The sequence below is a fragment of the Peromyscus californicus genome, unplaced genomic scaffold (assembly GCF_007827085.1).
Source record: "Peromyscus californicus insignis strain IS unplaced genomic scaffold, ASM782708v3 Scaffold_4__1_contigs__length_199733344, whole genome shotgun sequence".
In the NCBI taxonomy this organism is placed as follows: Eukaryota; Metazoa; Chordata; class Mammalia; order Rodentia; family Cricetidae; genus Peromyscus; species Peromyscus californicus.
Window position 1 is genome coordinate 43,338,374 of NW_026294562.1, and position 25,890 is coordinate 43,364,263.

At 39.9% G+C, this 25,890-nt stretch overlaps 1 protein-coding gene across 1 annotated transcript in view; it reads left to right on the forward strand.

The window, feature by feature from the left end:
* Rorb (RAR related orphan receptor B) overlaps positions 1 to 25,890 on the forward strand; it is a 183,397-nt gene that overhangs the window by 134,514 nt on the left and 22,993 nt on the right. Inside the window, exons 4-6 of the mRNA XM_052762239.1 lie at positions 5,570 to 5,971; positions 20,920 to 21,041; positions 22,515 to 22,647. Of these exons, the coding sequence (XP_052618199.1) occupies positions 5,570 to 5,971; positions 20,920 to 21,041; positions 22,515 to 22,647 (657 nt within the window). The remainder of the gene's footprint in view (positions 1 to 5,569; positions 5,972 to 20,919; positions 21,042 to 22,514; positions 22,648 to 25,890) is intronic.

The window sequence follows — 25,890 nt, forward strand, 5'->3', positions numbered from 1 at the left end:
CTAGGATGTGGGATGCTAAAGTCAGAAAGCCTTAGGTGAGGAGAAGCCATTCATCCACCAGAGCTATCTGATATACACAGTTACTTAGTGCATGGGATACCAGGAGCAGAATACACCTTCATGGAGAATGAGACAGCTCATTGGCTGTTCATAAATACCCAGTGAGAGACCTGGACTATTCTGATCCATGATGAAGAGTGCAAATGCATTCAGGGGTCCTGTATTTCCACTCAGACTATGGATTGTCTGTGCTTCTCCTCCACACACAACCAATTGCTTGGATTCATGATACAAGGTGAAAAATTCAAGCATGGTCAATAAAGAATTTTACCTCTTTTTTTCATTCTTAGTCATTCATACACATTCTTATACTATGAACGTTGGCCCCAACTTTCTTGTAGCCCTATAGTGTGTTATAAATGACCTTGATCCTGAACAAATCGCACTAGCGTCAGGGCTGATGGGGATTTATCTGTCCCAGTAAGTGATGGTAGTATATGATACTCAATAACCCTAAAGTTCTGCAGCTATGATTTTTCACCTTGTCTAAACAGGACATGAGAATGAGCAATGCAATATCTCCTACCACTTTTCAATTATCCTTCCCATTTACTGACTCAACAAATCCTGGCACAGTGTTTTAGCAGTAGTACAGGAGCCAAGGTAAGATGTCCTCACGTCTCCCTCAATGATACACTTTGGTACAGGCATCTGCTGGCTGCCACTTATGCCTGGGTCTCACTTCACCACATCTGGTCACTGGAACATCATGGCTTCTGGTAAACAGATGGCTTACTATTCACATCATTGACTTCCTATCCTTTGAATAGGTACCACATATCTTGAATCTTCACCTTCCTAATGTATATTCTCCTTTTTTGTTTGTTATTTTGGTTGGTTGCTTGCTTATAATCCAAGTCTATTGTCCAGGCTGGCTTCAAACTCACTGTGTAGACAAGGATGGTCTTCCTGCCTCATCCTCCCAAGTGCTGGGATAATAGGCATGTGCCCCCATGCTTGGCTTTTGCTTGTCTGTTAACTGGGCTCTACAAATCAATCCTCAGTAGAACTATTTGTAGAGAAATGTTTGGTATCAATATGAAGATATTAGACCACACATTCCCAAAAATAAGAAGCCTAATATTTACCATGCAAAAATCTAGAAGGTGAAAAATTAATTTATAATATTTAAGTATCAGGTGTGTTCCCATAGATGTCATACCCCTATGAAAACACTGGTAAGGTCCTGTGTACAGACAAGCTTCACAGAAAAGTGTTTTGTATCCCGAACTGGGTCATGCGACACATATCACTAAATGATTTAAATTTCAATTAAAAGTCAACATACAGGCCTTTACTCACACTTCTTTGTTGAAAGTGCTCAATAGTCAGTGACAAACTACCATAGTGGAAGCTACATTCTACATCTAAAGTTTGTCTAAGGACTGGATGACATGAGAGAGAATTTGAAATGAGTACATTGAATCAGACTTTTACTACAAAGTTTAGATCCGTAAAGGTGATGGATCATCTCCAATGCTGAAAGAGTTAAACTAGGGCACGTTTCACTAATGGGAATCAGGTAGAAACCCAGAGACTTGGAGACTTGGAGACAGTAAGACACAACGATTCCCAAATGACCCCAGAGTCACAGGTGATGGTTACACAGCTGGAGTCCCCAAAAGAACTGTTCGGTTCTCGTGCAGCAGGAAGCAGAACTCTTTGATGGAGCAGTGACTTTTAATTTCTAGTCAGCCTGAGAACTTCTGTTCTACTTAGAATCCCACACTGTAAACAAAAGTGATGTGATTTCTGACCCTCCTACATAGAAGTTTTCTTTGCTAGTGTGGGATTGAAATGAGGGTTAAGCATGTATTGTGTATTGATGATGTCATCCTGAGTATTTGTAAATCACATGCAGTGTATACAGAATCATGCTGGCTTTCTTAAGACATGGCAATTTAACAAGAAACTGTCTCTATACTCAAGCGAATGTCATTAGCAGAATAAATCAGGTGTGAGAGAGGCAAATGGTTAAAATATGTGCTGTGCTCACCCATGAGGGGTAATAAGAAGCATGCAAATACTTGAAAATATAACAGTAGATGGCCTTTGTTAAAGTGGAGCTTTGAATAAATACATCGCGGTGTCTGTAGATAATAGCCAGGAAATACTTCTACGTCAGAGAAGTTTAGTAGGTGTATTTTCTTGGTGTACAGTACAGTTTGCCCTGGAGTACATCACCAGCTTTATTACAGGAGAGGACATAAAACTGAAACACTTTTCTGAAATAAATGGAAAACTTGTCCTGGAGTAGCTTTGTAGTCATTGTCTATAAAGTCTTTGATTTAAGACAAAGCCTGAGCATTCCAAACTCTAGTCTCTTTAAGTTGCCTCTTTCTAGATATTCCAATTGCTCTGTCACCTGATAAGTCAGCCTCGTACAAAAGATGAACATTTTTCTGTCGAATTGTCAGATGATTACAGCAGAGCCCTTGGCAACATACTTTTCCAACATCATTAGCTCTAATTACTAGGACTATAGTTAACAGCACATGGAGGCATGCTTTGGCTGCTGGTCTGTCTGTGACCCTGCTGATGGTGGATGGCCTTGCTTGGGTAATATAGAAGTGGCCTGAATCAGCTTTGCATATCCTATTGTTCAGCAATCTAGTTCAGGCATGTCCTTGCCATGGTGAGGTGCCCAATCAAACAGGCCCTTTTCAGGTCTCTGCTTGCAACAGATTTGTCAATAACCCATTGACCTAGGCAGGTCATGTGACTGGGAGTCCAGGGTTGGGCAGCACGCCTGCACAGAATGAAAGGGAATTGGGAATAGACGTAGAGAACATGAAAGGATGCAGGTAGAAGGAATTGGGGTCATTAATACAATCACTCTGCCTCAAAACACGCAGAAATCTAAACTGAGGGTTAAATGGCAAGTATGTTTAAAAGGCAGTTCTGATCCCAGGGAGAAAACTGGCTCACTCTTGGTTTTTAATTCCTGTGATTTAAACCTGTAAATTTTAACTCAGTAAAATTTAAACCTGTAAAAAATTAATTCCTATAATTTAAACCTATTCTATAAAGTTACTATAAAATTGTAATCTTATGCAATAGACTAAGTTCTTGTATTGAGAAGACTAGAGCTGTCATAAGAGCCATCTGAGCTGACACAAATACAAAGGTCGGCAATAGGGCAGATGAATACCACGTTCTTGGGATGCAGTCCTCCTGAGTCAATGTTTAATATTATTTAATTTCCCTTATAAAAATGGCATTTTCCGCTGGGCGGTAGTGGCACACACCTTTAATCCCAGCACTCAGGAGGCAGAGCCATGCAGATCTTTGTGAGTTTGAGGTCAGCCTGGTCTACAGAGTGAGTGAGATCCAGTACAGGCACCAAACTACACAGAGAAACCCTGTCTAAAAAAAAATGGCATTTTTCGCTAGAGAACAATATGTAAATTATTTGTCATGACACAATATAAAAGTACAAGGAGAAGTTTCCCTAACCATTCTGTAGCATTCTGCCCATGGTCAAGCGGAAATACCACTACACTCCAAAAACAAATTTTGAAAAGCAGAGTCTAATAACAGCTGTGTCTACACAGCAAGTTAAACACAATCCAATGATCTAAACCAATTCAAGACCCAGTAAAAGCAACAACTGAGAGGGAAAAAGAGAGTTTGCTAGTAGTTAATTAGATTGTTTCTCTTCATTGAGAAAAACTACGGGATAATTACTGCTTCGTCTTCCTACTTAGGCAGCATTGAAAAGCCAGGGGACAGGAATTTTCTTTTAGAAAGATTAAGGAGTAAAAAGAATGAGGGAGAGATTGTGGGTGTTAAAGTCCAGCCAGTCACAGCCTCAATCTGGCAGGCAAGAAGGGAGAAAATATGCCACTATACCTAGGAGTATCTGAAGACTCCTGTCAGCCTGCACATCCTGTTAATCACACGTCACATTTCTCAGTAATCAGGGCTGGGAAGTGGGGTCTCCATTTTGAACAACCCACACTCAGATAAGATTGGGCAGCATCAGTCCCAATGCAAAGGGAAGATGAATTTGGATGAATGCTGCAGGGAGTGAATGGCAGCATCCTCACAATTGCAGGCCTCCTCTGTGGAACCTCTGAGCTGGAGAGACTGTAAGCACTGCCTGCGTGGCAGTTTTTAGAAAAAAACTCCAGCCCTAACAACTGAATTTTGATCCGTTTCTACACTCATCTGCCTCCTTTCTACACCCTCTGAGGTCCTGACATCAACAAACCATGGGGAAACTGGCACCACCACCAAAGAAAAGAAATCATAAACTCAGATGAGCATCTCCAAGACTACCATAGTCCCCATCATTAGCATGAGGCGCAGAATGCAAAATGACTTGAACCAGGCAGCCCAGCACCCAACATGACCACGTGCTGAAAGAGAGGTGGGAGAGAGGTTGACGGCTTGTGAAAAAGAAGTCGCTATCCCTAACAGTTCCAAAGGCTGTGCTCCACAAATCAGGAAGCTGTGCACGGGGGTGAAAGCCTCTTTATATTATTCCCAGACACTCATGGAGCCTCTCCCTCGGTTTCCCTCAAAATGCCTGAGGTTTGGGCTGCAAGAAATGGGCAAAATAAACCTTAGAGCTGGGATGATAAGTAAAGTTGCTCCTGCTGGTCCAGTGCATACAAATGCTGCCATCCAAAGGTTCTGATTATTTGCTCCAAAATCCAAAATGGTGGCAACTGGTGAAGTTTTCACACCCCTGAATCCTTGTTCTTACCGATAAAATATGTCCCAAACTGAAACAATAGGTTTTTTCCCCAAGGAATTGGCAATCCTAATGATAGAAAAGAAAGTCAGTATTGATTATGGAGGCCATTTTAATAGCAGGAAACCTTTGCTAGTCTCGTGAGGTATGTTGTTTTGGTTTGCACATGCTACTCACAAATGGAGAGAGAGAGGGAAATGAATACCTCTTCCAATTTCTTGGCAGTGACAAATAATACACATTTTTACATGTCTTCCTAGCTTACTGTTGCTGTTTGGATATTGAATGTCACCAAAATATATTCACATGCATTAAGGATGGCACTATTGAGAGGTTATAGAACTTTTACAGGGTGGAGCCTAGAGAGAGGACTTAAGTCACTGGAGAGTGTCCCTCTGAAGGAAATACTGGGACCTCAGCCCCTTCCTTTTCCTCTCTTTAGCTTGCTTGGGTTGAATTGCTCTACCACAACTTCTCCAACATAGTATCCTGCTGTGCCACTGACAAAAAAGCCATTGATACTGTGAGCCAAAAATAAACATTTTCTACTTTTAAGTTGATCGTCTCAGTTATCAGCTATAGTGGCAGAAATCTGACAACACACATTTCATCACTCTGATGCAAACCAACCCACCCTTCAAATATATAATCTTTCCTAAATGTGAAATGTAAATGAGTGAAGCCCTGCTTTGGAACAGTAGGGATTTGTCTATATGATACTGAAGGGACAACCACCCATGTCCCTTGGAGTGAAATGGCTAAAGCTAATGGTAACCACACTGCTGTCTATTTCTCTTCTCCCCATCCCAGCTGTAAAGTTCGGGAGGATGTCCAAAAAGCAGCGGGATAGCCTATATGCTGAGGTGCAGAAGCACCAGCAGCGGCTGCAGGAGCAGCGGCAGCAGCAGAGTGGCGAGGCAGAGGCCCTGGCCAGGGTGTACAGCAGCAGCATCAGCAATGGCCTCAGCAACCTGAACACCGAGACCGGCGGCACCTACGCCAATGGGCACGTCATCGACTTGCCGAAATCCGAGGGATATTACAACATAGATTCTGGTCAGCCATCTCCCGATCAGTCAGGACTGGACATGACTGGAATCAAACAGATAAAGCAAGAACCTATCTATGACCTCACATCCGTACCCAACTTGTTTACCTATAGCTCTTTCAACAATGGGCAGTTAGCTCCGGGGATAACGATGACTGAGATCGGTAAGTGTGAGTCTCCTCTGAGTTTTATTTCTGGAAGTTCTCCCTTGAAAGTGCCTTAGTCCTGTTTAGTAAGGTCATCTTCACAGCCCTAAATTAAATTGCATGAAAACCTGGTTTCTACTGAGAAAATGAAATTGGTTTATACTCTTAACAATTGTCACTATCTCCTTGCACCATAAAAGTTATTTTGAATGGAGGAAGAAGGAAGAAATAGAAATATGCTATCCATAAGGGAAGAACGGGTACTCTTGGGTGAATTTGGATTCTTGTAGAAGGGAAAATGTTGGTGGGAGCAAGGACATTTCCTAGCTCTCCAAGATAATGTTGTTCAAAGGGAAGTGGGCACAGTATGGAGTAATATAATGAATGGTTCTCAAAGATTGTTGTAGATACACCATAAGCACAGAGTACCCCAGCTGCCCTCTTTGTGAAGGTGCAGCAGGCAGTCCAGAAGATAGCTATGGATTTTGTGAATCTAAATTCAAGAATTTGACATGGAGAGTCTGGGAAAAGAGCTCATACACAATGACGTAAGTGTAATGCCCAGAATCCTTGCTTTTAAAGACATGGCACCCCACTTATAATCTCAGCACTGAGGAGGTAGACAAGGCAGACTTCTGGGTGTGTTGGCCAGCCAGCCTAGATTGCCTGAGCTCTAGGCCAGAGAGCCTATCTCAAAATAACAAAGTGAACAGCTCCTGAGAAGCAACAGCCAAGGTTGTCCCACATACATGTTTATACAAATGTGGGCATACAGGTATGTGCATGTACACACATGAATTCTATATGGGATTCTGAATCACAGATGATGACTATGGTCTTGGAGGCTATGCAGTACAGAGTAACAAATTAATCAGGGACATCTTTCAGCTATAATGACTTTTGACCTCTTAGGGTATAGTCTCAGGGGTGCCTCATCTCAGGCAAGCCCTCTTCTGACCTACTGTAATTTTGTTTCACCCTGTTAAACTCAACAGTCTAAGGATTGTTTAATGAGTTAATCTCATTAATGAACTGCCATAAAAATAGCAGCAGACTCTCTTAATACATTTCCCTCCTAGGTAGCAGAGCTACATGTCCACCTCACCATGGAAAAGCTAGAGCAAAAGCAGAAATGACTGCCTCCAGGCTAAGAGGCAGGCAACCTGAGTCCAAATCCTGGCTCTGTAGATTGCAATGTAGAGCAAGTTCCTTGATCCCAGATCTCTAATCTTTGAAAAGGACAAAGCACAGTTTTAGGTCACCGGGATATCATAAGAAGCACAACACAAGACAGGTGCCCACTAAGTTTCTGCTATACTTTTATAAGCCCTGTGCTTAGTTGCCACCAAATAAGTGCCTGGAGCCCACAACTGTTTTCATTTGAATTTGCTGTGAACATACAATGAAATCTACGGCTGTGATCTAGGCTGCCTATGGGACATGTGTTTGAGGAAGAAGGAATACCACACAATGATGAACCTGAGATGTTATTTCCCCTTTCCAATGGTTCATCATGAGGCAGGAAAATAAATTGCTGAGATCCCAACCAAGAGGCACCAGTAGCTGGACTCTGACTAGTCCACTATATTGCTATCTTTACCTATGTCCTTATTGTATCAGAGATACTTTGTAGACATTTCAATTTCATAAAAGTCTAAAGAGTAAAGAAAAAAGGGGGTCCTATTTTACTGCAGAAACAGAGGCCTATAGAGGCCTAGCATAGTTCACTGCTTCAGAAGGGGTTCATGGTAACTCCATGACAGCCCAGGGTCCACTTCAGGAAATCTGATTCCGGGGTCTTGTGCTCACCTATTTACCTGCTGCTTGCTGCATTCACAACTCATAGGGATGCCCTTTGTATACAGAGGCCTCCAATCTTTCCAAAGGAGTGTACCAGAACAAAGTAAGATACCACTTAATATCCAGGTTCTTGAGTGTAGTATTCGTTTGGAACATACATTTAAATCCCAGTGAAATGAAAGCTGGAAATTATTTAGCCATCTTTGACCTCATACACAAAAGGGAAGCTCTCACGGTTTATTTATGACTCATCCTCAATAGAAATTATGATAAGAAAGCTGCAGACAAAACCACTGGCTCTGGGTTCCTGTGGACAATCACTTTCCCTTTCTGACCCTCAGTCTATTTTCTTATGAGCCAATAGAAGAGAGACGGATAACTGCGCATTTCATCAGGGCTTCCTGCAGAGGCACTGACACCCAAAGAGAACTTTTCATAATTATTTCAAGACATCACTAGTCTTCACAGATCTCTACATGTGCTCTAAAATTTCATCAGACTTTAAGGGCGAAATTAGAAGTGTCCTGCAAGTGCTCTCAAATGTAACAGACTCTTAAACCTAAATGTTGGCTCTGTTCTGATTTTGCTAAAACAGCAATGCCACCTAGTGGACACAAACCCATTCCATGTGTATGGATGTAGGTGTACATGGTTACAGGGCCACAGTAGGGTGATGGATACCTTGTCTTAATGAGCTATCTAAAACTCGCCATCCATGTCACGACAATACTGCAACAGCATCATTATGTAAGAAGGCAGCAGAAAATGGTTATGTACTTTGGTTCACAGTCAAGCTGAAATCTTTTACTTGACATCTATGAGTCTTAGCTCTAAACCTGAAGCAGTAATAGTCATTAGGCTTACACTTATGTGCTGTGTCAGGGGGATAAATAAGTTGATATTTATAACTTCTGAAGCTATTAATTGCCATTTCTAAGAATTATTGTTATCACAGTAAGATCAATATTGCGATTATTACATAAGATCTCTAGCTATTACAGGGAGCGCAGTCACTTTTTATTAAGTACCCAATGTATTAAATGATACTCTATCTTTAATTTTTATAGAAGTCTTGGTTTGACTGGTGAATAACTGTATACCCATTTTACAGAAGAAAATATTGAGGCTTAGAAGTCACATTCTTAGTAAAATCAGAGAACAAGTTTGTGTCCAAGTCTAAGTAATCAAAAGCCATTCTTTTAGACATTATAGTGTATTTTCTCCTGTCAAATGACAACCACTCAGAAGCTCATTGGCATTGCTACAGAAAAGCATGCTCAGCACTTGATGCCTGCTGACATCATCCTAGATGACACTACACAAAGTTCACAGGGTTTTCTGCTGACCTTTTGACTTTATTTGATCATTAGGTATAGGAATCACTTGGTTAGTGGCATGCTGTCATTGAAAAAGTCCTGTACAGACAAAAGATAAAATCTGAGTTAGACACATTTCAAATGAAGTCAAGGCTCTGGCACACTAAGAAATATGTGAGCATTGCTCCTGGTTACTGGTTCTGACTGCTTCCTCTGGTTTCTGAGAGGGTAAGGGACATGTAGCCCTGTCATTGTGCTGTCCTTATGAGTAGATCTTTCTTTTAAACCAAGTTTTAGATGAGCCTGTGTTCAACAAGGTCTCAGAGCTTTGAAATTTTTAATAAAAATGTATTTATGAACTACAGAATAACATTTGAACAACTGCATAGAAATCAAGTCAATTATATGTGTTATCAATATCAGGAGTAGGCCCAAACCAGGTCCATCCTTCTCCAGAGATGCCAGAAGAGCTCACACTTTCTGGGATAAAGACTCTGATGATAATAGCTTCTATTTAGAGGGAAATGTGAAAATCTTTACACAAGTTTCAGTCAACATAAGGCTCATCCCCTGATTCAGGTCAATTGTGAGGAAACCTCTTGATGAGGTTAAGGATCAGAAATAGGAGTTTGTTTTCCAAGGCACAGAGTTAGTAAAGCTTAATTCTAACTTAAGCAACTCATTTTGCTACCATAGACTTGCAGGCATGCTTTGAAGAATTTCTTTTTGCAATATTCTAGTCACTGGAAATAAGCAAAATGTGGTTTCTACCCTCACCATCTAAGTGACAGGTGTCAAAAGAAATTGTTGCAATCCAGAAAAGAATAGACTGGCCATCAGCAGCAAGGCATTAGCCTGGCGTGCAGAAGACCCTTAATTCAATGCCAGCATGCTAAACTAAGTAACTTAATTTTTTTAAACTGTCATGGAACTTAAGTCCTAAGTCATCCTGGACATGAAGGTCTGGGGGATGGTGAATATCAGTTATACTTCCTATCATGAGACTTTTTTATTCGCAGAATTTTGAGGCTAAAAAGCAAAATACAGTTAAGAGAACAGAAACAACAAAGAATATTTCAGAAATATATCCCTGGGCTTTTCAAACTCCCAAGAGAAAAAGAAGCCATGAAATAAGAAGAGGCTGGAAGTCAACCACAAATTAATATTTAGGCCTCAGTATTGACAGGCCTTGGCTGGGAATTTACTTCAAGCTGGCATGATGGATGTGTTTTGTCTCTGGGAATAAAATTTTGTGTGGTTGGTGATAGAGAAAGGAAACTAGGCAAAGGATTCTCAGCAAGTGAGCAGAGAAAATAAAAATGGAACCATTGGCTTTTGCTTACAACCACAGCTCTCCAATGCTCAGGGGATGCTGCAGGGATTGTACTCTCAATAAAGGTCATTTAAGCTGAAAGATGATTGACAAGGTATCTAAAAGGTTCCAGACAAGACAATTCAAGGAACCAAATAACGTTTTTTAAAGGTGAAAAAAAGAAGAATGAATATATACATAATATGCATATGAATATATATGTATATAGGTCCTTAAATTAGCTGTAATGCTAAGAGGCACAGTGTACCTTCCATACCTATCACCTGGGTCTGGTATTTTGCTGAGGAATTTCCTTCCAGATATAGACAAGGGAGTGTGGACTCACTGGTCTCATTGTTCCTACATAGTGTTAACATGGATTTATTCTCATATTCCTTTTGTGTTCTATTCATGGAATCTGGAGTTTTAAGTAACAAACACAGAAATAAACCTCATTTTGGATGTGTCTATTACATAACCGAGTATGAATAGAGGAGACTACATGAGGAGATGGGCCTAAAGTGATCTAGTCTCTGTAAAGTATGGCTTCGTGCTGTTAAAGCTACAGAGACATTTGAAGGATATTGCTCAGGGTGCTTTATTTTGCAAAATTTTTTATACATTTCAAATGTTGACTTTAAGAACTCTGAGTAGATGCTATGGACTTAAAGCAGCTCCTTTTAATGGTATAGACTTTTATAAGTAAGTATTTTGTAACTGCTATTATTTCACTTCCTGTGGGGGCATGATACAAAGAATATAAGCTGCAGCTTGAGGAGTACCTATGTCCTCCGGTAGCACCTGTACAAGTACAAGTAACGTTCAATTTACAGTAACAGTCTCCTGGGTTGTTAACTCCAATAGGAGACTAAATCTAAAAGGAAAGCATTCAAATGTTTTGCAAAAAGGAAAATCCAGTCAGCCTTGGTTTATCCTTTTTTGGCTTGAAGGGCTATCTTGTAAACATCTCCTAACCCCCTCTCAAACTCACTCCAGCCACAGAGTCTGCAGGCATTTAGAGCAATCACAGGTCCGCCTACTATCCATGTGGGCTTGTTCCAAATGTTCAGCTTTATGAGGCTCAGTCTCCCATTCTGAAAAGTAAGGCAACTGGACAAAATGACCTCAAGAGGACGGTGGTTTTCTCACCTTCCGGACAGCTTTGGCAATGCACACAGACTACCCTTGTTTCAGCCACTACAATGGGAAGAGCACGGAAGAATGGGAGGGAAGGACTTGTGAGCCACTGTGCAATCCATAGTAGTGCTGAAGAGCATGGCTGTGCCAGTAGCCAGCAAGTCTCTCCTAAGAGCCCAGAAACCCCTCCTCTATGCTTGCACTTGGTGGTGTGACTACCTCTCAATGTCTGCTTAGTTCAAGCATTCTATCTTCTATTTAAAAAAAAAAAATTCCCTGATCTGGGCTAATCATCCTGATTTGCCACATACTTTTGAGCTGACCATGATTAGAATTTATTCTAACTGGTGAGTGACCATGAATTATTTTAGATGGTACTTTAGGACAAATGACTCTGTAGCTGTTTTTAATGGTCAATCAAATCCAACTTTCTAGTATCCTTTAATAAATCCTCCCCCAAAGGCTACTAATATCACCCAGTGGTGATGCTGAGGTCACCTGCTGTCACACTAAGGGCACTGATTTCCCATAATTTGCAAAGAACACAAAGCATTTTGAGAGTAGGGAGGCTCTCAGCAAATAAAAAGGTTTGTCTATACTACAATCAACACAAACATGCATGCTCAGTTCAAGTGCTTATGAACAACACACCTATTTATAGCACACAAATGCTTACACCACTCTGAATACAGCTTTCCTAACATGCTAACATTTACTAATGTGAGGAAATCTTCTAATGCACTTTTTCAATTTTGAGTTAAAATTGTAAAAATTTGATCTTCAGTGGAATTCCCTTAGAGATACTATTTTAGGATTAATTTTTTGACTCAGGATTCAAAACTTTATAAGAAGATTCTTAAATCTGCCAGCTAGGGGGAAAAAAGCATTGAAAAGGCATTGGGAAAGGCAATTCCATTTTATACACTCAATTTCAAAAGCCATCATAGATATGAAATGTTCTGCTGTAAGGAAAGGGAACGATTTCAGGATGGTCTACCTTGCTTATAGAAAGGGATGCTGGGACCTACAAGGCAACCTTTGAAATGGCTTTTGCTGACAATGCCACATGGAATTGTATTTCCAAGTGTTATCCTGAAGCAAGCCATGTTTTTTGCCATACTGCCAGCCTTGACGTTGGCTCTGTCACTGCTTGGGATGCCACAAACTTTGCTCTGTCTTCAAGTATCTGTTTTTGAAAGAGCTAGTTAGAGTTAAAATACCACAGTGGCCAGGGAACCAAGAAATGCCTATTGATCATCAGATTGATGAAGGTCAGTAACTTTGGGACCACTAGCCTAGCCCAGGGCTATCTACCAACTAGAAGAGCCTTTATTTCTGTGATGGTTAAGATACAGAGAAACTTGTTAAATTAGAAAAAGTTATATTTTGTTTCTTTAATTTGGGATGTAAGCTTCCTTTTGACATGTCCTCAATACTAAGGAGAAACGAATTTATTGTTTAAACTTGAGTCCTGACTATGAGGCCTAGAAAAACCTGTTCTGTAAATAAGGAACTGTTAGTTCCTTTGTAAGCAGGTTGTTCTAGAACACTTTGATTGGTTTTGTTCCAGACTACTTAAGAAGCATTTACTTTAGACCACCTAATTAAATGAATTATTTAATCAAGATACTTTTTTAAGGTTTAAGTTAAGTGTTTAAAAATGTAAAAGTGGTCTCCAAAGGTTACCTCTAAATTAGTTTTTTTTCTAACGGTCAGAAATGTATTGACTAAACTTCCAAAAATGCAGGAAGAAGGGAAGAGTTGCTTCCGTCTAAATTAACAATCAATCCATGTGTCAACAAAATTCAGATAATAAACATCAATCCTAGTGATGGCCCTGAGCAATTTTTATAATTAGATTTCATCATCTGTGATCCTCTAACCGTCCTCTGGGCAGAATAGGGAGTTGCAGTTCTTAAAGGGGAGTCAGTAAGGATTCTAATAGACTTTGCACTCCATTGTCTGTGTCTGTCATGTCAGAATCCCATGTGCCTTTAAAGCTGGGATCCATTCTCTCCCTTTAGCTCAGTAGGATGCATCTTGCATGAGTCAAACAGAACAAAATGTGCCAATCAGCCTCTCAAATTCCAGTCACTCTGTCTCCCGAAGTCAGAGACGGTGTCACTGTGGCTAAACTCTCCTGTGGATGGAACCAGGACTGTGAGAGATTAATTGATTTTCTCAAAAGCATAAACTAGAAATTGGAAAGGGGTTATGTTTGACTTCCCCATCTCGGAACACAGCTGCCTCAAAACTGGGTAACTGTAGACACTTAAACAGGCTCATCTTTCCCCATTGTTCTGTAGAGGAGGTCTTTTACTTTGAAAGTTAATTTTGAAATGGAATGTTTTCATAATAGATTCTTTCTCAATTTTGTCAACTGTTTCAAGAAAGAAAACTCTAATTTCCCAAAAATTAGACATGCACTGTTGAAATAAAACAAAGGATGCATGATCCAAAACAGCTTTCAACTAGCCGGCAATGAGAAAGCATCCTCTTAGGCAGTTAATCTGTTTTTTGCTACTTTTTTGCATTTTGGATGAGCTCAGCTTAAATACAGAGGCTTGCACGGGCTCTTTTGATTCTTCTCAATTTCTCCCCTTCCCACCCTTCATCAAAACGCTATTGTACGTGGTGTGGTCATTCTGAATATTAAGAAAATATTCATAATTCTAGTCATCAGTTTACTCAGTCTTTGTCAGGTATTATCATTACTTCCATTAATCTGATTTATTCTATTCTTCATTATTTCATATATTTGTGTTTTGTCATACTCTCAGCACTCTATAACTATATAAGTTATAAAAACTATAAAACTATAACCTCATATTTTGTTAACATATTATTTTCTGAAAACGCTAACATCTTTTGGAGCTGGTCTACATAAAGTGAAAAATCAATTTCACTACTCTCTGATATGAGCTGACAATAGGACTCACATGAAAAGCAAACCAGAAGCTATTCTGACTCTCTGGGGAGAGTAATGAAGGCCCAACAATGGGCTAAGCCAACAAACAACACATAGGTTATTGTTGCCACCAATTCCCACCGAAAAGAATACAAACCATAAATGTTAACGCCACTGTTTCATTAAAGGCAAATAGATCACTAATAGATTCATCATTTAAGCTGTTTTAATTCTATTCATGCTTAAAGGTCATGTGTTCCAAATAGAAATTCAAAGTATCGGAAAGGTCTTAACCGCCATGGGCTCTTCTGACATCATCATTGATGAGAAACCACTGTACTTGTTCTATTGAACAACAGAAAGGTAGAAAGCATGATTCACTGGCAAAAAGCAAAATGTGCATTTCATTAAGCGCTTCACCTTCCAACCAGCTGGTTTAATACTGTATTATAGTTGCTGTCTCAAACTATGGAGAACATTGATACAATGAAACCTAACACAGGGGATTAAACCTGCCTCCAGAGAGTCCATGGAGATAGCCTGGCATTAATGCAAAGCAAATCCCCTAAGCATTCCACATCTACACTAGTCATATAAACTAAATAGAGTGCTCAGAACTTCTCTAGATCCTGAAGGCAAATTGCAAATTAAAGATCTATTAATCATTTTGATTGAAGATAAAATATAGTATTTTAGGAAAAACATTTCCAAAAAAAAAAGAATCTCTTGTAGAAGACACCAAATGAGAGTGTAGTTCACTGAGAAGAAACCATCCATTCTCTTGAGGGGGGAAAATGAGAGAGTTGGGAAGTTCAGATGCCACCTTCCAGAGGCATGGAGAGCATCCATGTCGGTCCTCTGTACTCAGTGCAGTTAGACCGAGGTGCTCTTGGTAATAACACTAATAGTAGCAGTTTTTAAAGATATGCTCAACTCTCCACACTCCCAGAACGTGAGATCCTAATGAAACCACCTGTGGGATGCGGGACCCACGACTGAGACAGTGTAGCCTTTGGAGAGCACCATTTGCTGAAATGTCTAGTGAGAGCTAAAATAAGCCACTTTGGTGAAGAGAGAAAAAAAACCTGCTGAGTGGTTGGAATCAGAGCTGCAGAAGGTCATTTGCTATTTTAGGAGCTGCAAGCTGGTCCCCGTTTTGTAACATCACAGCTACAAACATGAAATTGTCACCTTGCCTGTCAGTTTTCTTTCCTGCTGAAGCAGAGGTGGCCTGCTTCCCATTGAACCTGGCAATGGGTGGCTTGTTTCTAAACTTTGCTTTATCGTTGAATTGGTATGCAAGGAAAGTTGGTTTCCATACATTTCTGTAATTTTGCTTCCAAATATTGTTCAGACATCTTTTTATGTCACCCGGCATAACTGACCTTTAAAACTCCACCTACTTATGTAAACTCTCCCCCATCTCAACCATACATACCATGCTGAAAGGGCCTTAAAGGGGGGTTCCTTTTTCACTTTGACCCACTGGATACATTACAATGAGAAGCACTCAAGATGCACGAGAAGTGTGGAAACAGAGTGCAATGGAGAGAGACAGAGACACAGGGGGAAGAGAGACACAGAGAGAGAGACGGTGAAACAAAGACATAGATGGAGACAGAAAGAGAGACTTAGGATTATTTAGGCCCAGACCATCTGGAGATAGAGGAAGGAGGTTAACTCAAGCCCCAGGCTTCCATAATTATTGCATACACCACAGAGAATTACCATCAATTTTATTCCATTTTTCCCCCTCAAAAATTTAATTTCTCTCTTCTCATTGCCCACATCATAAGTAGAGTTAAGATTACCCTTAAGACTTTTGGGAAGTGTGACAACTTAGCAATATTGCTTTATATCTTTTCACCAAAAAATGATAGTTTTCATGGATTGTTATCTCATGTGAATTACCCATTGTAATTTTTTGTCTCATTTAGTTAATTCATTTACAAATTTACAAGTTCTATTAACTAATTTTAAAACATGGATTCCAATAAGCTTCCCCTTAAGAAAAGATCAGAACTACAATATAAATCTAAGTGTAATTTCACTGAAAGGGGGGAAAATGTATGTTTATCCATAGGGGAACATACATGGATGGCAGAGAGAGATGTTTTCCATGAAGTTAATAAATACAAAATAAGGAACATGGACTTACTATTAACCTTAATCACACATGCAGTTTCCCTGACCTGCACCAGAATTAGCACTGTCCCTCCTCGTAATTGAGAGCAGAAGACAGAACTGAGCATAATATTTTGTGTTTTTCACTCTTTAACATCATTTTAATAGCAGTTAAAGCAGCCTTCAGACTCTCGGTGAACTGAGCAACCTCTGCCTTATACTGAGCACATGTACAGGGTCTTCACAGGGTCGTTGCAACCGTGTGTTGAACTTAGAAGTCCCTCTCCCAGCACTGATGAATCACCTTCCTACCTCTTCCTGATCTCAGAAATCGTACGGTCCAAGTGCACCACCTCTAGACATGGCAGAGTTTGTCATATTCCTGTTGAACTCATTATCCCAGCACAGCTCATGCCAACTCCTCTTTCAACATGGACCATCTTCATCCCAAGCTAGTTAAAGAAACCAATAAAAGCCAACTGCTGAGAAGTAGCTGCAATCCAAGTCAGGGTAGGAGATGAAGGGTGTGTGATTGCCCAGTAAGATCCCATCTCCTCTGTTCTTTCTCCTCAGCCTCCTTTGTCTGGACTTTCTCATGTGGTTGGTCCCTGGAGGGGACTGCATCTGCTATTACCTTTTCTCTTTTTCCAGGCAGGGACTCTTGAAGCTCCTTTGGCTCGCAGCAGGAACTCAGCACACTGCACTCACTGTCTCTCCTTTGTCCTTTCTTTTTAAGTCCTTTTCACAACTGCAGACTCTCAGTCCAAGAAAACCGTCTTGCTCTGATGTTCAAGCATCTTTGTAAGGGACAGAATGAGCCCTCTGGCCATGCTCTTTTAAAACCAGGAATAGCTTTGCCCTGTGCTTTGCTGACCTGAGCCCTGAAAGGACCAAGTTAGTTTCTGCACACAGCTATCCCACACACTGCAGTGGCTGCCTTCATTGCCATGTATGAGCCTTATGTTGAAAAGACATTTGACTTATTTCCTTCCACAAGGATGTGGGAAATTATAGTACGTTCATAATGCTCACTTCTCTTCATTCTAAATGCTTAGGCTTGAAGGTTATCAAACAAAAGATCAACCTTAGCTTTCTCAAATCTTTGTGAAACAAGGGAAGGGATGGAAGAGTGTTTGGGTGGATATTTGACAGAAGATGATGGATGTATGGAAGCATGGATGTACGGACATTGTCAAACCTACGTATAATAAGTCAGTGACATTTAAGTTCCTGCTATTTTTGATGTCCCAGTTTTGTTACAATGTCTTCTAGTCCTGTTTATTTTCTTTCAGAATTCTCTTGCATCCAAACCTACTAGCCCTTGTTTGTCATGACCTGTCCACAGCAACTTGTATCTCACCTTAATTTTCACAACAACCTGAATCTGCTCACACACTCACTAATACACTTCCTTCTCTTTGCCACAGCTAAGACCACCTTTCTGGAACAAAACTCTCATCATGTCACTCCCCTCCTTCACAGCATGCTCTGGCTCCCCAGTGTTGAAAGGTCAAGTCTACAATCCTAGGAGAAGCAATGCCTGGACCTTCCTACTCAGCTAGTCAGGGTTCAGTCTCTGCCCTCATACAGCTTCATTTCTCCCTATCTCCTCCACATACTCACTGTCTCAAACACTGGACTTTCTGACAGAAAAGATGGAGGTGACTCCAGAATAGCTTTTGCAAACACTCTGTAAACTAGTCCAGAGTTGTTTGTTCTTTCTGAACCTTGTCTCTGCAGTAATAATATTAAAAAAAAGGAGTTGATGATAAAGAATTAAAGATTGTACAAGTGTGATGGATAACATCTGAAATTACCTAACTTAGTGCGCACCTCTAGCTCTGCCTTCTTAATATTGTTCCTTCTACCTGCAGCACATCTTATTCTCTTGCATGTCACAAACCAGTACTCATCCTTCAGATTGCATGTTACCTTCTTTCTCCCCGAGATAGTACTTTCTCCTTGAGAAAGCCCCCAATAACTAAGGGCATTTATTTCATCATACTATAATACTATTATTAATTCTAAAAGATAAAAATCAATGTTTTTTAGTCTATACCTTGACCTGATATATAACAGTTGCCTTTTATAAAAAAAAGTATTTGTTAAGTAAATATATAATATTCTTTTCTAGTTCTTGGAAAGTTCAGAGTCTTGAGGGGTCTGAGACAGACAGTTCCACAAAAATAACCACACTGTCAGCCTAGACAGAATAGGACTCAACACCAGGAGGGAAAATCACAGTATGACCACCTGTAGGAGGCCACAGAGAGGCAGGGAAGCCTTCACTGCATGTATGCAAGCAACCAAGTCCTGAAGCTAGTGTACAGAATTAACATCCAGTCTTCTTAGCCCTTCCACGTAGTGATGGTCCCCGTACTCCTTTTCAGTACTCCATAAAACTACAAGTGTCAAGTGGCAGAAGACCAGAGGATTCTTAAACTTTTGTCCATAGTTCTCAGAAGACAACCTAGAAGAGCAGGTCATCAGTCACAATGCAATTTGAAGTAGTAATTCTGGTTTTGCTTATAAACCCTGAAGCCTGTGAGTCACCAACAATCAGCATGCCTTTGAAGATGAAAACAAGCCCCTCTAAGTCTGGAAATTGTAAGGCTTTAGTGTTAGGTTTTCATTCCATAACTACTGGGGAACAGATATCTAATTTTTAGGATATAATAATTAGACTCCCCAAATGAAATTGAAAAATAATGAACCATGACTTACCAATCTATTTTAATATAATGTAGAGAGTAATTCCCACCCTTCTTTATAACATAGGAGGATATTCAATAAACTGTGGATATAAGATTTTATAAGGAAAGGATTTTGTAATATAATATGCTAAAAAGCTGTAATTTTGATGTTGAAGCCAATAGAATATGACCATCATCATAAGTTAGCATTTCGCAGTGTCTTTATCTCTGTCACTTTATAGTTCTGTTTTGAAAAGTGCTAACATGTATTGAAATGTCTCCCACCAGTAGCACTAACTGAAATATCAAATAACTCTCTTTTGTCTCCAACTCTTCACACTGCTTCCCTGGCGAGAAATCACACAGAACGTCCTCCCAGTGATAACTGTAGCTACCACTGACTCAGAGTTTCCAATGTTCCAAACAATCAGCTAAGGAGAATTCCATTTAGAAAATTCACTAGAAGCATAGCTTATATTTTTCATCCTCTGTGTCATTGAAGCTCAGCCAGCTTCACACCATATATACCAGATACACAGCAAGAGACAAACAGAGCACCAATATCACTTTGCAGTCAGTCCTAGGGAAGCAAAGTAAAACCATTCAGAACAAGAGCAAGCTTATATTTCCAAAAGCACCTGAAACACAAGAAAGCTGCTGCAAGAACAGAAGTGACCAGGTAGACTTGGTCATCTTTGTTCCATGCACACCCCACATATAGGAATCCTGAGTACTTGGACTTTTCAAGTTTCCCTCTTTCCCATGTGTTCAAACAGCATGTGGGACTATAAAGGACCTCCAGTCAGCTCTGTCTGACACAGGAGACTCCTAGCTAGTTTTCTGGAGAACTTTCCTGTCCAGTTCTATTACTCAACCAAAGCCAAAATGACAGGAACTTAAGACAGACTATAAATCATAACTTACTTGAGACAAACAGCCCAAAAGATAATCTGTTAGCTCCCCTTTTGTTGATTTAATGTTTCCTTGTTTATAACATTTTGACAAAAGTATCATCATTTGAAATTTTTATGAGATTGAATTTAATGGCACCATGAACAAATTTCATTAGTTACCTACTCATAGGCCAATGTTACTCATATCTACCCTGCTCTTGGTGTTAACTGTGAGAGATATTCACAGCCATAAATAGAGATGGAAATACATGTCCTAGATGAAGTTGTTTTCTACTTTGTTTTCTCTTCTGCCCATAAATGTCTTTCTCTTTCATTATATTATTTAATCCTATTTTTCAAGATGAGAACATATATGTATATTTAATCCCTCCTTTTTGATATGAAATATGACTGCAGTGATTTTCAAAACAGTTTTGAGTATTTGGAATGGGTGTACTAAACTGTTTAGAAATTGTCAACCAAAAAATGAACAATAGGGTAATTTAATACGTGTTTCAAAGGCAAACAGTTATTTGAATGCTTTACAACTTGTAAGATAGCAAAGCTTTCATCAAAGAAGCAGATGAAAAACTTTTGACTGAAAGACAATAAAGAGTTTGGAAGTTTTAAGGTAGGAGGTGGAGTTTAGATGTTTTCATATGATTGTGCAGGTAGTCCATCACCGGCTACAACTTTACAGAACATCTTCTAGAAACCATTTCTTGGAGTAAAAAAATTTTACTCACAAAACTTCAAATTGATGTTGTTTTTTTTTTCTCATAGATCGAATTGCACAGAACATCATTAAGTCCCATCTGGAGACATGTCAGTACACAATGGAAGAGCTACATCAGCTGGCATGGCAGACCCACACCTACGAAGAAATAAAAGCGTATCAAAGCAAGGTACTCCGGGAGCCATGGGGATTGTCTCTGTGATTGCATATTTCTGGTTTCTTTTTCTTAACATTATTGACATTTCGGTCTGAGTATTCTTGGCTGTCAGGCTACTCTGTGCATTGTAGGGGCAATTTGCTGCCTCTCTGGATTCTACTGATGAAGAGCATCCACAAGATACCAACCTTCACACAGTTGTGGCAACCAAAAATGTCCGCTTGTTGCCAAAAGTTCCCTAGAAGGCATAACTGCCCTGATTGAAAGCCATGGCCCCATTTGAATGGCCAGGGAGATGGTGCCTTTGTCAGATGGTTTGGGACTTCTCCTGGTAGCTATGGGTACAGCCAAAGAACAGAAGACATTAGATGATCACCACAAAAAAATGATACCCAACATGCTTAAACAAACATAGGGGGCAAAGCATTCTACATTTTTATTCTTGCCCAGCATTCTTGAAAATGGCCCTACAAAGGGTAGTTCACCCTGTACTGTCAGTAATAACCATGTTTCTCTAAATACGCTAGACACATTTAAGGGAAAGCATTGCTCCTGGGGCTCAGGATTCGTATTATTTGACTTCAGGTCTGAGACTGCCAACCACAAGTTCTACCAGTCGATGGAAATTTAGTAAAGTAAATGTGTTTATCTAAATGTATCATTTAAACAACGTGGTGATCTAATTCTTGCTACTTTAGCATAATTATGGAAACAGACATAAGAAGATCCATAAAAAGCAGAGTTCAAAGTCACAAAGATTTAGGTTTCTTAGTTTAAAGAAAATAACTAAAAGTATTAAAATACATTTGAGGTTCTATATTACTTATTAGAGTGACTTGATTTGAACTCACACCTTTCCTATGGAATTTTTCTTATACAAAAGAAAAACATCTGACTCAAGTTTGGTGACTTCTGTCAGCAATTCCGGCACTCGGGTGGCCAGGGCAGAAGGATTTTTTGAATCTCAGGTCCCTTTGAGCTCCATATTGAGTTCTAGGCCAGTCTAGGCTACATGGTGAACCTTCCTCCCTCCTCCAATCAAATAAATGACAACAAGAAAACCAGGATTTTTTTTCTTAAATTCTGGGGAAAGAACACAACATAAAAATATTATGTTGAGTGTCCACCAGGTTCCCATAAAAACAGTACTAGGTATATGCTAAGATAAAATCATTATGCCTCAACATGTGGTTTGTTTTTATCTAGCAGACTAAGAGTAAGTTCTCCATAAGAAATGAGGAAAATAGTAAAGAAAATAATTGTTTTGCATTCTATAAACATTGTTTCTCCTAATTTAGCTTTGGTAAATTGGGTTCTTTGACAGTTGAACACAATGGATTCACATAACGCAAAAGAGAAAAAAAACAATAAAGAAACACTTGACTTCCCCCCCCCCCCTTGGGTGGCAGTGACAAGGGATGGGGCATGCGCATTTCATCAGCTCCTTAGAAAAGGTCAGTTCACGGTCTGTATCCTCTGCTTCAGTCCAGGGAGGCTCTGTGGCAGCAGTGTGCCATCCAGATCACCCACGCCATCCAGTACGTGGTGGAGTTCGCAAAGCGGATAACAGGCTTCATGGAGTTGTGTCAGAATGACCAGATTTTACTTCTGAAGTCAGGTAAGCCAGGCCGACCTGTGGGGACCTGTTTCATACAGGGACTGTCTGGCCCTCAGCACTCTGGTGGTCCTGGAAAATGCTGCTTCCACAGGTAGGCCGTTTTACCACCCACATTGTCAGCTAACTCCCTAAGGAAACTCAGTAATAAAAATGCCCTGATAGTCATTCATTTCCCCCTTTGAAGTCAAATACAATTTTGCTTATTGAAAGTAGAGCTATTAATTGCGGAGGCTGAGATGCCCAGCTTGACAGGCAGTGAAAGTAATTAGTGTGTCAAGGTGGCTGAATTGCTGAGCTGGCGCTAAAACCAGCTCCTTGCCTTCTGCAAGAGAACAAAAAAAAACCCAAGCTGGCTGAGCTCAGCCTCTGTGGTCACTTCCAATCATTTTAATGAGAATAGCCTGCAGCAGGGATCTACTGGAAGAAATGCCTCTGTGTTGGGATTCTTCCTTCTTCTCTGATGCTCTTTTTAACATACAAGCAACCACTTAGGAACTCAACATAAAATTAATACTGAAGATGCTGTTGCCTTAAAAAAAAAAAAAAAAAAAAAAAAAAAAAAAAAAACCTGGTATCTTTCTTGGAACTCTTTGAAAATTGGAATGCAGTAGCATTTGGGTTCATCTTCCTGGACTTATCCACAATGAAAATAACATCTATAAACATCATTTCTCCTAATTTAGCTTTGGTAAATTAAGTACTTTGACCGTTGAGCCCAATGGAATTCACATAATTCGAATGGGAAAGAAAAAATTTTAATGACCACCGAATTATGTGTTTATTAACATCTCTGCCTCCTGTATAAATGTTGTCTCCAGTGTTCAAGGTACTTACCGACTTAAAGCCTCTTGTAATTCCTGTAATGGGGCAATCTGACATTCACTTGAAACAGTCAGTGCAAACTGCAAATATAATAAATGTGTACATGTCTTCACATTGACGTGTCTCATTTCTTCTTATGAGATCGGTATCATTTCATACTTGAAGCAAAGATGGTAAAGATGAGGAAAGGTCAAAGGCTGTGTTCAATATCATAAATCATGATAAAGCTGCTATTTAAATATATGCCACATATAGTTGTTATGGTGACATAATGTTAATTCCTTAACCAATAATATAAATGGGCAAAAAACTTAACTCAAGCACTAATTCCAGTGTTATCAGTTATCCAACCATCCTAAAATTTAAAGAATCAGTTATTCATCTTGCTCTCAAAGCTACAGTTCATGGGGAATAGCCTGTCCCTGCTATGCTTACTTTCTTGGTGTGCACTGAGGCAATTTCTATCAGGACAAGAGAATCCACTTTCTTGTTCACATGGAGGACAATCTGTGCCGGATGACAGGCTGACATCAGCAAAGGCTCTGGGTTGGAGCTTCAGTTACTGTCTCCACAGACAACCTGGACTTGCAGGCAGTATAGTCACTGGACTCCAGGAGCTAGAATTCCAAAACAACACAGCAGACATTTCTAGACTTACCTTAAGAAAACAAAATGGGCTGTGTATACCATCCTCTATCAGTTAAAGCCATTATGAAAGCCTGCCCAGGGTCAAATGTACCAGGTATGGCTTCTACCTCTTGAGGGGTTTAGGAAGCATGTAGAATAGATACTTTTGTGATTCTCCTGAAAAAAATAAAATCTGACTCATTTGATGTACTAACTTGGACTGACACCTTGAGATGGCAGTGTCCTAACCTTTAAAACAAAGGATGGAACTAGATACATGGAACTCCAAACTAAGAATTTTATCACATGCAGCAAAAGAGCTTCCCATTAGTTCAGAGATGCAGCCACCATCTATGGAATTCAAACCCGTTAGAGGGAAACCCAGTTCAGCATATTTCTGAGATTCAGATATCACCAATTCAGGGCTGGCATTTGAGGGCCACCGAATGATGTGGTCATTAACATCTCTGCCTCCTGTATAAATGTTGTCTCCAGTGTACAAGGTACTTACCTCCTTAAAGCCTCCTGGAATTCCTGTAATGGAGCTATCTAAAATTCACTTGAAACAGTCGGTGCAAGCTGCAAATATGATAATAACCGTAAGGGGCCCAGGAAACTGTCTTGCATAGTGCAGATAAATGATATTATTCCCACTGGTGTCAAGATGGCCATGTTGGGCTAATATTTGTGCATCTTCTCCTGTCTTTAAACCCATAGGCTAACAGTAAAGAAAATTCAGCAGAGCAAAGAAATAAAACATAAAGTGAGGGCATAAGAAAGGCACCATAGATGCAACCCAACCCACTGTATGTTCTTCACACAAGAATTTGGGGCTTTGGAGTCTTACCTTCAAATGAGGCAAAGCTCACATCTCCAAAATACGGAGAAACTATGCAGCAGTAGTGCTTCTGAGTATAAATGTATGTTGAGAGGACACACAAAGGTGGTAGATGAATTCATTCAGTAAATGTTATTAAGTACCTACTGTGTGCTGGGAATTTCCCTTGGTCCAATATGATGCAAGACTGAATGAAATTCCCTCAAAGCCTCTTGCTGTTTCATTTGGCAGAGAAACCCAAAGGTGAACTTTCTCGGTAGTAGCCCTTTCACCAAGGCCTACAGATTAGATGTGAGACTGACACACACGTCCTTCTTGATCCACTTACCAATTTTAAGCTCAAAGACTGGAGTGAAATTTATAACTAGTCAAAAACTCAAAAGAAATGCTTCACTCCCCTACAAAATGTTTTTGCTGTTTTCCATTTTAACTACCTTTAAAGTCTGTTTTCTCTTTAATTCTTTAAGTATCAAAAGATCTTTCTAAAATTTTTACTGTGTGCTTGTGTGTGTGCACACATGTGCACATGTCACATGTGTAAAGGTGCCTTCAGAGGCCAGAAGAGGGCATAGAATCCCCTAGAGTTAGAGTTACAGGCGATTGTGACCTTCCTGACATGGGTCCTTTGGGTTCTCTGGAAGAGCAACGAGTGCTTTTAACAGCTGAGCCATCTCTCTAACCCCCTAAAATTACTTTTAAAGAATGAATTCCTTGAAAGTTCCTAGATTTGGTGGAATATACCTGAACTTGGGGGCTGAGGCAGGAGGATCATGAGTTTAAAGCCAACATGGGCTACATAGGGAAATCCTGTAACAAAAAAGTGAAGTTCTGAAATGTTTCCCATCTCTATGCACTAGGACCACTTTATTGTTGGATATATGATATATGCATTTTTAATTCCTTTAACTCTATGTAATACACACTGGGGACCACTCTATTGCTGGCTATATGATACA